Source organism: Fulmarus glacialis, unplaced genomic scaffold (genome assembly GCF_000690835.1).
Source record: "Fulmarus glacialis isolate BGI_N327 unplaced genomic scaffold, ASM69083v1 scaffold20473, whole genome shotgun sequence".
Taxonomy (NCBI): domain Eukaryota; kingdom Metazoa; phylum Chordata; class Aves; order Procellariiformes; family Procellariidae; genus Fulmarus; species Fulmarus glacialis.
This window is the reverse complement of record NW_009202645.1, coordinates 9,231-23,267: the sequence shown is the minus strand read 5'-3', so window position 1 is coordinate 23,267 and position 14,037 is coordinate 9,231. Positions and strand designations below refer to the sequence as shown.

General features: G+C 35.5%; 1 protein-coding gene across 1 annotated transcript in view; it reads right to left on the bottom strand.

Annotated features, from left to right (window-relative positions):
- Positions 1 to 13,770, bottom strand: part of NF1 (neurofibromin 1) — a gene marked incomplete at both ends in the record, with an annotated part of 82,066 nt that extends 68,296 nt beyond the window's left edge. The window contains 11 exons of the mRNA XM_009574374.1: positions 1,932 to 2,063; positions 3,215 to 3,289; positions 3,575 to 3,697; positions 3,879 to 4,052; positions 4,703 to 4,860; positions 5,366 to 5,441; positions 5,687 to 5,754; positions 6,017 to 6,123; positions 8,446 to 8,636; positions 10,933 to 11,016; positions 13,627 to 13,770. Coding sequence (XP_009572669.1) covers positions 1,932 to 2,063; positions 3,215 to 3,289; positions 3,575 to 3,697; positions 3,879 to 4,052; positions 4,703 to 4,860; positions 5,366 to 5,441; positions 5,687 to 5,754; positions 6,017 to 6,123; positions 8,446 to 8,636; positions 10,933 to 11,016; positions 13,627 to 13,770 — 1,332 coding nt within the window. The remainder of the gene's footprint in view (positions 1 to 1,931; positions 2,064 to 3,214; positions 3,290 to 3,574; positions 3,698 to 3,878; positions 4,053 to 4,702; positions 4,861 to 5,365; positions 5,442 to 5,686; positions 5,755 to 6,016; positions 6,124 to 8,445; positions 8,637 to 10,932; positions 11,017 to 13,626) is intronic.
- Positions 13,771 to 14,037: the final 267 nt, after the last annotated feature.

The window sequence follows — 14,037 nt, the reverse complement described above, 5'->3', positions numbered from 1 at the left end:
GCAGGAATTAAATTAATATTTTTGCTTACAGCTACCAAAATAGTTAAGAGACAGTAACTTGGACAAAAAAAACTGCCATTGTGGATATTCAACACAAGACAGAATACAACACTCTTTAGAAACTCAGCTTTTAAAACTATTTTGTCTAGCTTATTATTTGCGAATAACAATAACATGAACTTGTTTTTCATTTTCACTAAACTCACGAGTTTTGAACAACAACAAAAAAAACTAGCTTGAAATCATCCTCAAGGTAATAGAAAAGATATGACGTTGTATAATTAAATACTACAAGAAATTATAACCTCATGCTATTTTGCTAAGTAGTTAGTGTGAAAATATACAAAATCAAATCTACCACACAAAAAAGCAGCTGATCAAGAAATTGATACCACAACTAGTAGAGGTAACTAATTCTGTGCCTTAGTTTGCTACAGTTAAGGGAATTCTGAGAAGAGGCACATGATAAAAGAAGCTGATTTGTTTCTGTGAAGCGATTTATTTACTTCACACAATCAAAACTAAAGACTATCGGTAAACAAGGGCAGGGACATACTGCTCTCTGCAAATACATCAAGGGGATAAACACCAGTTTGAAGCTAACAGACAACAGTGGAACAAGAACAAATGGGGATAAGTTAGACATAAATAAGTTTAGGCTGGAAATTAGAAAACAGTTCTAACCACCAGAGCGGGCAGATTCTGGAAGAGCATCGTGATGGAAAAGTAGGGGGCAGAAGGAAAAGAAGAGAACCAACAAAAAGCCTTTCCTTCTAGGAAGGAGCTCAACTGGTTGTGAAAGGGATTGCCTTGCAATTGCCAAGCAGAGTGCTGAAGAGGTCTCCTCCAGTCCTACATTCTAACATAAAACATGCTACCTCTTGTATCCCAGATGAAGTGACTGCAGTGGTAACTATGCACAGAAAAGTCAGAGTAAGGCAAGGCTTTTCTGCGGTAGTTACAATGGGTCATACTTACAGCAACAGAGGCCCACTGCCATGCAAAACAGTGACTGGTTGGCATCTGACCATGTGAGCGACAGCAGCCAATAAGAACGGAAAATAAGAAGCAGAAGACAAAGCACCACCAATCAATGTCAGAGTTGCCATTACAACACCCCTGCTATTTTCTCAACAGATGAATACATACATGTAAAAAGCAAGTTAAACATGTTGTAGTTTTCAACTAAAGGTATTTTGATCATTTGCTTTCATTTGAGAAGCCCAATAGGAATATTTTCATGTATCATTTTAGGCCTTCTAAAACAACCAACCAAGTTCACTTGACACATCGAAAGTCCTAAATGGCAAGTTCAGAAGAAAGGCAACGCAGCTGCATGTGAACTTAGTAAAAAATCTGGATAAACTACAAATTCAAATTTACTCAAGATTTTTCCAAGACAACCAAGAATACTGACTATTTCATAATGGTTGAAAAAACCTTTTACTTTGTTGCTGTCACCAAGACCAAGCAGTCAACTTGCTCAACAGAAAGCAAGCAAGACAAATGAAGAGATACTCATGCCAATCATGGTAAAAGCATTGCAGTTTTCAGAAATTATCTTCACATACAGAATGCTTTTGTTTTTCAGATTAAACAAGAATGGACATATTACCTAGCTATGCACACAGGAAGAAAGCTTAAAATGAACAGTTAGCCACAGAGGACAGTTACAGAAGAAATACTTCTATGTTGCCAGTTTAAGAGCAGTATGAAAACTGAGAAACATACATCACTAACTGACTAGAAACAGTTAGTCAATACACCAAAACCTGCAAGAGCATATACGGCGCTCTGTTGCTTTTTGGATTGCAATGTTCTTCCCCCCTCTAGTTTCCAGTCTAAAGTTAATGAATAAAAACGCAGGAATGGAATGGAGACACTGGAAAAACAACATGTTTGTGTTTTAACAGCTTCTTTAGAAGTCTTACCGGAGTCATGCGAATTGCTGGATGTGCCCCACAGCCTTGAATAGCTTTATGAAGGGTCTCACTGAACATGCTGCGAAGCTCCATGGAATGGCAGTACACAGCATCGATCTTGGGCCACCAGTCCAACGCAGACTAGAATGAAAACACAGAAATGCTCAAACAGTAAACTGGTAATATATGAGTTAGATTATGATTTATTTTATAGCTCTGAAAGTTACAAAAGCTGTAGTTTAACTAACTAATCTTTACACGAGTATTTTACACAGTATTACCGATACGTTAATTTTGCATTCTCACCATAAAACTCATAATATTTAAATGAGTTGTAATAGAATACTTCCAACTTAGCTGCTTACTATACTACTCTTCCTTCTGAACAAGCGCAAACTCTGAAACCATGAATGCAGAAAACCATGGTAGATTTCAGGATACTGAATGCTAGCAAGTAATACTTCAAAACAAACAGTGTGCTCTCAACTAACTGTGATACACTAAACAAAATGGAAAATTAGTATTTTAAGCTTGAAAAGCTGTATTACTCCACCACATCTACAGTAGCATTTTCTCCCTTACTTGTCAAAGTGCCTGATACTTTTTTTTTTTTAAATAGTGTTTTCATTACGAAGTTGGCATAAATGAAATAGAAAATGTTATGTAAATTAAGTAAGGCTGGTTGCTCAACACTGACTGATTCCATTTTCACACTGATCATGAAAGTACTTCTGAACAGTATGAAAATTAAAGTCGTATTTTAGTGACTTAAAGTACAATAACACATTGAAGACGAACAACTGCACAAACTTGCAAAATTTTTTGGCACTCAGCATTTACTACAATTTTACACTATTTAAATTCATCCTGGATAAAATCCCTGAGCAAAGCCATGAGGCTAGCTCTTCCCCTATGTTCCCGTGTCAATATACTAGAAGTAGTAGAAGGTGGTGTAACGATTAATGTCCTGAGAATGTTTCTCATGTATCAATAAAGCAGTACCTATTATAAAACCAGAGAACATGAGATTCATTTGTCATCCTACACTAGAGGGTATTAAAACATATTTGTATTGAAATTTTATACTGGAATACAAGCTTTCAAACTGGGAATCCAACTGGTGGACAGCATGAACAAAGATTTGTATGTCCTTCCTTACTAGCAAGCAACTCTTGTTGCATGGATACAGGTGACAAGATTCGGTCTACTATCCAAATTGTATTTAATAAGCAGATATTGATCTGAATAGAAGCCACAGATTGCTGGGCGGATTAAATACTTTCAGAACTTACATTTGTGATTATTCGGTGGAGCGAATTTACCAGTACATAATGAAATGTTGATGGGGAATTCTGTGCCAAGCAGATCTACAATAAAAGTACATAAAAGCCACTTAGGAACATCTTTTTCCTATCACACTGAATAACATACTGGAGCCTTTTCATTAAATTGACAGAGCTGTCAAATCTAAACATGAGAAAGTCTAACTAGCTAAGAAAAGATTTCTAAAAACATGCAGGGATTTATTACTAAGGGATATTTATACAGTTGAACTTATTTATGAGCTTCCAGCTGCTGTTAGCATATCTTTTATAATTGACAGGTCATCAATAGTATGTGGAGAATGACTTACCAGTAAGTAGTGTTCTCACCTTAAAGTGTTGGTTATTATGAGGGTTTATACGGAAGCAGGAAACTAAGCAGTCAATCATAAGGTCTACATCTGCATTTTGATTGCCTCTTGAAAAAGGTTTGCTTGGATTAAACAGCAAATTCTACATATTTCAAAAAAATATAAATATATAAATCAGATACCAAGATTGTTCTTGTCTACTTTCAATACAAAACTTTCCACTGAAAAACACCATGGTATTCAATTAAGAAGAAATTCAAAGTTTTTTTCAGTATTTGAAAATTCAAATTTCTTCATTGCAATTAGGAAACAAACATTTTTACCTTAAGATCTACTACCATGGACTGCACTAGTAGGAAAATGACGGAATTATCTTCCCAGTTGATGTAGGTAGATGCTTTGCACAGTTTAACACAAGCAATAGCAGCACTTTCAGTCAGCTGTCTGCTCCCACTGTGGCCTGCAAGCGCCTTCCTGAGATTGTCCAGGAACAGTTTCTGCAGAATTCAAATCAGGAATAGTTATAACCAGAGCTTTGGTAATCTGTGGTCAGGATTTTTAGATCCTTAAATACTAAAAACAAAAACCATTGCATTTTCTGATCAGAAATCATGGATATTGGGATTGCAAAAAACAACTTGATGCAGCATTCTGGAGAAATGTTATGTTTATTAAAGACATTAATTTTGAACAATCTAGGGCAATCAGAATGGCACAAAGATAGATGGTTGTTTACTCTTAACCATAATGTTTGCAGCCACAACAAATTCAACATCTGCTACAGGTACTGCAGTTATGGAACACACAGTACACACTGCAGAAACCTAGATCAGTACAATATAGGCCAAACGCTAAGTTTGCTACTGGTGGAGGCAGGGGAAATCACAACACTAGGATTCAAATCTCCAAGGAGATGTAAAAGTTCTGAAATAACATTGTTTGGGACACACTATCTGTATGAATTACTGACAGTGAAAGAACATATGTTAGGTGAGAACTTAAAAAGGGTGCAGAAATTTACATATGGAATTGTAATGTGCTTTTTAGGCAGGAAAGACAAAATAAAATACACCTGAAATACAAAATAAGCAAAGACAAGCACCCTCTAGAAATCAGAACCAGAATTCAGATACTTTTCTTCTCTTACCTTGTTCATTTTAGTTTCCTCTACCACATCCTTTGCTATATCTTGGATTATCTCTGGACACAGGACTAGAAGTATGATTTGCAGTGGCCAAACTGCTGCTTTACGTTTTGTGCTTTCAGCAAAGCCATCTACTAAGTCAAACAACTTCTCTGCACAATCTGCATAAAATACAACACCAAGTTCAATACCAATGTTAATTATGAAAAGGTAAAGAATAGGTATAAAAGTGCAGAGGGATAGCTCCACCTACACAGAAAAAAGTTCTGTTTTGCACATTATTGGGGATAAAATGGTCTCAACCCAGTTAAAGACATGGTTTACCTGAAAATATAAATTTTCCTCTCTTTTTGACTAGAGACAAATACAGGTGATGTTCTCTTAAGTTTTTTTTTCCTGTACCAAGATGAAAAATATATATTTAAAGAGTTTCCATCTTTCAGGTTTTATTTCTTTGTGTTGCGAACCACAGAATGAATCTCTTTAAGAGGTGAGTCAGAGAGAAAAGAGAGCGCAATATATCCTTGCCTGCCCTGACAAAGGTTGACAGAAATTTGTTTCTTACTTGCAGGCTGCACAAGAAGCAAAGAGGGCACAAAATGCAAGTGAATGTGGGGATGTCCGAGAAACCAACTTTTGAACACTATCTCATTTGTTATGCCTTACCAGCCATATCAGTCTGTGGTGTTTGATACAGCTTTGTGAATTCATCAGGATAGTTTTCCACCCAGTTCCAAAATGCCTGCAGATAATGCAAAACATCTTTACATTCCAGAACTTAAACATATTTTTTCTGAATTATGTATTTAAATGAAGAGGGATTTTACTCCTACTTCTAATCACTCGACATTTCTTGCAAAACATATATACATCAAAGGGATGCACCAACATGTATTTTATAGTAAATTACTGAATTGGAACTATTCCTAAGTTAGATAAAGTCAGTAAATAAGCAATGAAACAGAAGATAAATATTAAAACACTTACCTTTTCAAGACTGTTGATAACAGCTAACTGAGCTACTTTCTTAAGGGCTTTAAACTTGAATACAGTCTCTGTAAAGGTAAAACATTTCTGCATTTAGAAAAGAAACTTGCTTCTAAAAAACAACACAGATTATAAAAGACATTTGAAGTGCAAAGCAATTTTTAAACCAAAGTCTTTATGCTACTTAAGTATTTTTAACTATTTTGGTAAATATATGACTATTTGGAGTAAAACACAGCAACAAAAAGATATACATATCAATATCACTGTGTGATCTCTAACTGGCCATATTCAGGTAAGAATATTTCAAAACACAGGCTCAAATCATACCTTGTAAAAGTCGTTTTAGTTTTGAACAATCCACACTGATGTACTGTAAAAGTTCAATATCATGAACATCAGCATTATCTTCTGAACAAACAGTCAGTTCCTGTAATCTAAAAATATGCAAAGTAAACTAACTTCTCAATCAGATTATGTCAGATAGGTATGAACACATACCTATGATTCTATACATTTGAATAGCAGGGGAGTATTATATGATCTCCTCATATAATACGATCTCCTCAGATAAACTTTTCCAGGTTTAGAAATGAAAGACAGACCTTGCATGATTAAGAGTTAATATTATAGTCTTATTCCATACTCATACTGAAAATGGATCTAGAAATACTAGTGATGAGTCTTACAAGATAGCAATATCATCTAGTGAAAGTCTGTTTATGCCCAAGATTTGCCTAAATCCTTCTGTTATCTACCATACTGTAGCAGTAATCTTGTCACCTTTTCATCTAAATATTAAATTTTTGGAATCATGACACCTTTAGACTACTGCTCCTTAACAGCAAGTCTTGCCCCAGCTAATTTCTCAAGGGTAAAACAGTGACTGATCGTACTTAATATCGCTGAAGTGAGCTGCAACCACTCCTTGTAAGCTAAAGATGGTCCATGTTTTTCCGGCCTAAAGAAACAGGATGAAGCTTAATCACACCATTTTAAACACAATGGCATCTTTTCACACTTTTGTATTAGATGATTTACTAAACATCTCATCAGACACTAAGCCACTAATAACTAAATCATATGTTCTCACAAACTAAAGATTGCCATGTCTTGTTCCAAAGCTACAGATGTATTTTAGACATGGAATGTGATTTCCAGGGCTACACACAAAAGCAGTTCTTCATTTCTTCAACGCCAGGGAAACTTAACAGCCCTTGCTGGGAATGGGAAGGTCCCCACTGCTGTGCTTTTCGTGCCAAAAATCCCCCAGCTGCTGTACAAGGCCTAGAAATATGCCTAAACAGGAAGCACAGGTCAAAAGAGCAGCAATGCTAACTGTCGGCAAGCTGACCCCTGTGGAGATCAGCAACAACTGGTCAAATATTTAACTATTTACGTACAAGCCATCTTGAAGTGAAAAACAGGTTAGGGAAAAAGCGCTGTGTTCCAGCTCAAATGGATGGTAAGAAGGGCTTTGGAACTTGAGAACTAAACCATGCTACAGACATATGAATAAATATAGATCCATGGACTACACTCAAAAGACGGTCAAAAAATTTCAACTGAAAAATACTTCCTATAAAAGGAGCAAAAGAAATCGTTTCCATTTCCATAAGCAACAAAACATAATCAACCTATTGAGTAAAACCACATCCTCCACACTAGCTGCCAAGTCTATGTTCTTGAAACAGAAGTTATTAAAGGCTCTGTAAAAGTTTTAAAAATACTTAAAATTTCAAATCATTAAATAATTCTAGACTGATTTCTAAAATGCAAATATTTTCCAAAATGTTGGAATGGAATTGTTTTTACATTAAAAGGAATATATAAATCTTTGTTTCAATTAAATTGGCACCCTCAGTGCTATGCGACCACGTAAGGCTGCCCAAGCTCCACTTCTAATAAATCAAGGATGATGTTAGCTGTAACAATGTGTGATAAGAGCTAAGCTACTTCAAGCAACCTTCAAAAAACATCAAAGTATTTCCGTAATAAAAAGCTTAATACACAACTCTAGTGGATTGGCAAATGCTGAAGCATCAGAAAGACCTGGAACAGGGCAAAAAGAGCAAAGAATAGATGGAAACTTTGTGCCTGTCTCTCTTCTCACTTAGAATAGCAGAAAAGACAGTTATTTTTACAGTAAATGTGCTGTGAAACCCAAGTCAGTCAGAAGACAAATGGGTCTTTTCCAACAACTAACAAGCAGTCCAGCTGTTTTGTCCCCTTCAGGCATAAGACAGATTTAACATAAAAGCCTTCAAGCAGGAAAAATTAGGAATAAAAACAACCTTGGGGCTCCAACAGAGCTGTAGACAATCAGAAATTTTGCATTCTAAATTCTTAAGTAAATGGATACAACCCATTATCTTCAGCATCCTTTTTTTTTTCCAAAACACCTTGCACCCACAAGAACTTATTCAACTTACTCAGCTGAGTTATCATTATTTTCACTCTACAACAGCATTTGAATAGTACTTATGAAAGCAGATTAAAAAAAGCAATAAATGCAGCTCACAGAAAATACACTGACAGTAACCTACAATGGATATGAAACAGGTTTGTTTTGTAACCTGAAACTCAAGTAAAATTTTGAAAGGTAGAGGGGGTTTCACATAAGAACTATCTTGTTAAATATCATTTAAACAGTTAACTTTTCTGAATTTAGAAAGACTACAATTCATGACAGATGTTCTAGACACCAGTATTCAGTAGATCTTCTAACACACTAAGTCAGGCTACTGAAAAACACCTACCTGGTGGAAATGCGACTGAACACAGCATTAAAGTTATTGCAGCTAAGGGAAAAAAGAACCCCAGAGGCAGAATTTCGTAGTTCAGCTGCATGCTGGTTCCCTTCACGGTAAGTGTGGATGAAATGGCAGATTTCTGGCAGCAACTGTTTTACCAGCATAGTCTCGTCTAGTCGCATGGTATCCTTTGGTTGCTAAAAATAAACATTCAGTATTTCATGAAATTCCGTTTTGTAGGTTTGGAGGCAAAAAAATGGAGCATCTGCCCCTAGCAGGCACAGGACCTGAATCTGAACTTCTAATTCTGCCTGAAGGCTACCACTGACCATAGTGTAAGTCTACACAGAAAAGGCTTCTTTCCATTTGAACAATAACCCATATCACTCAAACCATCTTAAATTTTCAGTTAAGTCTCCAAAATACGTAGGACACCAAGTTGATCGATGTCATCAAGTGTCAAGCAAAATATCAAACTAGTTATTGAAGTAAAACACATTTCTGTTTTGATGAATGCACCCTGTTGATCTGTGTAAAGAATTAGCAGTAGAGCATTAACTATCTTGGCTTTGAATAGAAGCTCAAAGGGCAAAGACCCACCCTTACTTCTCTTTTGGGTACTATTCTAACCACTATATTTTGACAGCAAATATTTTATATTAAAAAATGAACCGAAAAAGAGGTGCTTCTCCCTTGCTCTTGCCTGGGATTGCTCTATATGAGTCAAAAATGGCTTAACTTTCCTGCAAAAGAAAATTCTAATTTTTGCCAGTTTGCACAGTATGAGACATAAGGAAACTATTTACAGAAGAATTCAAAGTGAAACTTTGCTCTACTAAGAGCAAGTTTTAACAGAAGGGTCAGCATTAAAGCTTTCTAAAATTCTACCAGTGAATTTACCATAGGGAATTGGGAAGTTTCAGAGACTCCCACTTAGTTGACCTGAGTCCCGTTGCCATGAGAACTTGATGAAACATTGAGCAAGAACAGCAAGTAAGAAATACGTCTGAAGATATCACAGAACACAACGCTCTTTGTATAGAACTTTGGCTCAGTCTTATTAAACATATACTGGCTCAACTTGCTCTCATTTGAATTGACAAAGCAAGAAGTATTCAGCACAATTTTAGGCTGTTCAAATATCATCATCTATCAGGAAAAAACCACTAATGTTTCAAACAATATGCATATAAGAAATATTTTAAAAGAATTAATTTCTGAAGTTAAAACAGTTTTTTTGACTCATTGCATCAAAGACACAAAGAGTGCCAAAAAGAGGTATTTACCTCAGCTGTAAAAGCTGAAAATTATTCTGGAAAATGTATTTACCTGGATCTTTTGTGAATTTAGAAGAATTCACAATTATTCAGACTGTTTTAGTATGTAATATAAGATATGCCGCTTGACAAATCTAACCATAATAAGGTCATTACCTTATAAAGAAAGAACCTTCAAAAACTGTTGCAGGGAAACAGCAAAGAGCTTAGGTGATTTCATGACATTCATCCAGGAATACAGCTTTAAAAAAAAAATTCCTTTCTTGTTAAAGGAATAAACCATTGCAAATTTTGCTCACAGTGAAGTTTGGCTTTGCAATTATACAGTTTAGCACAGTAAGTTGTACAACCGTTTACATCCCAAAGGTAATAGCAAACTGCCTTGCAGCACAGCTCTGATTGGAAACCTCAGGACTGGACTCCCAGTGGAAGTTTGGACATGGTTAACTAATGTAATCTAGGAAACACCTGCAAAAGTAATCTTTAGAATAGTGATAGCAAAGTTTCTGCTGTATATAGAAGTACATGGAAAAACTACTTCACCAAATGAAAGTTTTAAGAAATTTAAAGAAAAACCAATTCTGTAGGCAGAAAACTTACTAGCATAAAACTTAAAATAACTTTAAAAAAAAGACTTGTACTGAATTATCTGCTACTTTTAACATGATTTACTATCCCATTACTTTTTCAGTTAAAATTGTGGGATGCAAATGTTTTCATGCATCTATTCAAAAAATACTGAGCAAAATATGCCACAAGCATTCAAAGTGTATAAAAATCTAGCAAAGCTTCATAACCACATCTAATTCTTCATTTGGGTTTGTGTCTTGCCTTACTCCAGTTCACACATGTCTGAGTACAGTTGTCTGCAACGCTTTTTAACAAATTATTAACAGAAAATTATTTATAACTCCACAAATTAGCTGAGTAGTGGGAAGGACAAATTCAAAAGTTTACTTGAATCTATTTAGCTGAAAAAGAATCACTAATTTTAGGCAAGAAAAAAGAAACCCACAAATCCTTAATTTATCAGTTATATCAACTACTTGCATTTATAGGAAGTTTTAGTATTTTTTAAATGGCATTAATCCTACTTTGCTCTAAATCAGATGAGTTTTAACTTTAGTACCAGTAATAATAGATACACAAGCATTTGACTTGTACTCTCTAACTCATTTGATTCCAACTTAGCAATTGCTTATGCAAGCCTACTCACCCCTGCCAGACATTTTTCCAGTGTATCCAAGATAATCAGCTGAGATAGATATAAATTCTTTTCAGCAGTTTCTCCAAATATTCTCTAGAAGTAGAAAGGATATGGATTCATCTGAGACAGAAATTAGACTTGTAACTCATTAAAGTAATGTAGCGAAGTGGCACAATAAGTTATGGCTCCTTTACCGCTCTGGTTTTGAGCTTAGAAATAAAGCCAGCAAAAATTAGATTAAAATAGGAATTAAAACCTTATTGCCAAAGAAATATCTTTGTCCAATATGCAATACCAAATCCTTATTGGAACAGTTACCACAAAGTAAGACTGGAGGTACACTGCAGCCCCTTACCTTCATCAGGCCTATAATTTATTCAGAAATGAAGGTTATACCTTTTCAGAAACTATTTGGGTACCAATTACTGCTGACTCTTTTCCAATTACGTATTTTATTGCCAACATCTTAATAGAACTGATGTTACAACAAATCCATATCGACAAGGTTATTAGAGTGTAGCAAAATTTAGCACAGACCACAGGAAGAAACACATGAGACCCTCCAAAAAGATGCCACACTTCAGATACAGGACGAAGGCAAAATTCCATTGGGTGTTTAAGCTAGCACCCAATATTACTGCCAATAATAGTGACTACTTCCAGCAATATTAAGACAGCAAAATAAAGCAGAAAAGATTTAGCCAAAAATATATTGGTACTACTGCCTACACATGGAACACATGTAGAAGTCACCCAAAGTAAGTTGTATTTTAAACCACATGAGAGGTTAGCTCAACTAAGTCTAAGTCTCAGCAGAATGCAAACCCTCAAGAATTTTTTCTAAACGTAAGACCATTATGACAGTCTATTGGTCTGTTTTGTTTCAGGTATAGAAATGCTTCAAAAATATTGCTGATTCATACTGTTGCTCAGTCCATCAAACACAAAAAATGCTAAGTCTTGCTCCTCAGTGCAAAGCAAATGTTGACTTTTTTAATTGACATTTTTAGCTAGGTCTTTTCCTCTCAAAATCTATGTATCATATACAGAAACTTGTTTTAACTGTATAGTTCTCTCATTTATCAGACAAGCACCTTACACATCAACACATTCTTTCATGCCTATGGAGTTTAATTAAAATAAATTGTCTCTCAAAAGGGATTACAGGTAGCTTTAAGCAGCCTAAAATCCTTAGCAGTAGGGCAACCTTTTTTCTGATTTTATCAGTCCTTTGTAGTGTTTTAGCAGATGCATATCTCTATACAACCGACATTCAAAAGACCTCACTGCATACTATCTTACTAAAACCATAAAAAAAAGTACTGCTACAGTTTGGCCAGTTCTGTTACCTGTTTGTGGAGATTCCACATGATCACAAATCACACAGCTTCAAAACTCAATGAACTAAACTCTTCTCATGAAAAATCCAAAACCAGACCTTCATGAACTGCATCTTTCTCCTCATAAAGGATCCCTAAACTTTCCATTTACCCAACTCGATGGTAATAGTTCTTTTTCTAGAGTCAACACACTATGGACATCCATATTCTTTTTTTTCCTTCTAGGTTTCTCTTCTCTTTGGTTCCACTGAGATCTATTTTAAAAGACAGTTTTAGCGATGCTGATGAGTCAAATATTTTGATGGATTTCAGGAATCATTTTATGGTTCCCTTGGAGGCAGAACAAAAAACAGTATGCAGCAGGAAACCATCTACTAAGACACCTGGCTCTAAAGATTTCTCTTCGGGAACTCATAGAAAAATCACCTTGAATCTCATCCCTTCACACCAGCATACTGCCCTCAAGTACCAACATTAAGTGGTTTAATGAGACACTGTGAGACATATCAAACAGTAAATGGAAGAGATGTGTATCACTCCCAAACATTTTTCATTCACTTTCCTTACTGACTAGTAAGGTATCCCTTTGGAGGTATGAGTCTATAGTGGCAGTATTAGACAAGAGATTGTTTTCAAATATTTTTCTTACAAGATTCTGACTGAAATTCATCAGGTTGTTAAAATATATATATATTTTATACACACACACACACAAATGCTAAAATATCCAAACAGCCTGGAAAATTCAAATAGCCTAAGTTTTAAACCCTTTTCCTTTTTTTTTCCCCTTCTTTCTTTCCCAAAATGATTCCTGGCAGGTCATGCTCTGGCAGGACAGATGAGGGGAAAAAAAAAAACCTCCTACTGCTGCTGCTCAGCAGCTCCATTGCCCTGCTACATTCCTCCTCTATAGACTTCGTTAGCACTGCTTCCCTAGCTAACTGAAGCACCTTTCCATGCAATGGAAAACTTCCTCCCCCGTCTTCTAACAAGCAGCACATTCTACCGGTATCTAAACATTGCTCAGAGTCCCAATGTAGCATTAAGTACCTTTATGTACCCAGTCGTCTGCAAGCCACATACCTTCCCAGCTAAAGACCATTCCCATGACTAACAGAAGATTCCCCTTAGTCATCACCTTCCTTCAGATTTCTCTGCCACAACTAACTCATCACCTTTATATGTAACACAGCTCAGTGCTGTTGGTGAACTTTAGCACATGAGGATGAAAAGAAAAAAATTAAGTGTAAAAGGCAAGCAACAATTTGACTAAATTTCAAGTGACTCTCTGCAGATTGTGTAATATGAATAAATAACAACCATTTTGAAAAATCACCCAACAATCCAAAAACAGAAAACTTACCATGTTATTAACATTTTTTAAGATATTAGTGAGACCACTGATGACCAGGGAAAACTTGTACTTAGAAATGTTTATGAGACATTCCTTGTTGTGCTCCGTACTGACTTTGGTGTGGGTATTCTGCTGGCCAGCTTTTATTGGAAGCTACAAAGAGAGAGAAGCATTATAAGCTTTTTTTACATTGAAAGTTACATCTTTAAAGATGGGTTAAAAATTTTTGAGACACCAGAAACAACCTTGAAAAAGATTCTACAAGAGATAACTACAAACACATTATTTCATTTTCTCTACATTCATCTTTCTACTAGTTATCTATAAAACAAAATACTGAAGTTCACCTATTCCTTTTTCTGAATTGAAACTAAACCTCTATTTTGTGATAAATTTTCTACAAACCAAATGTCAGAGCAA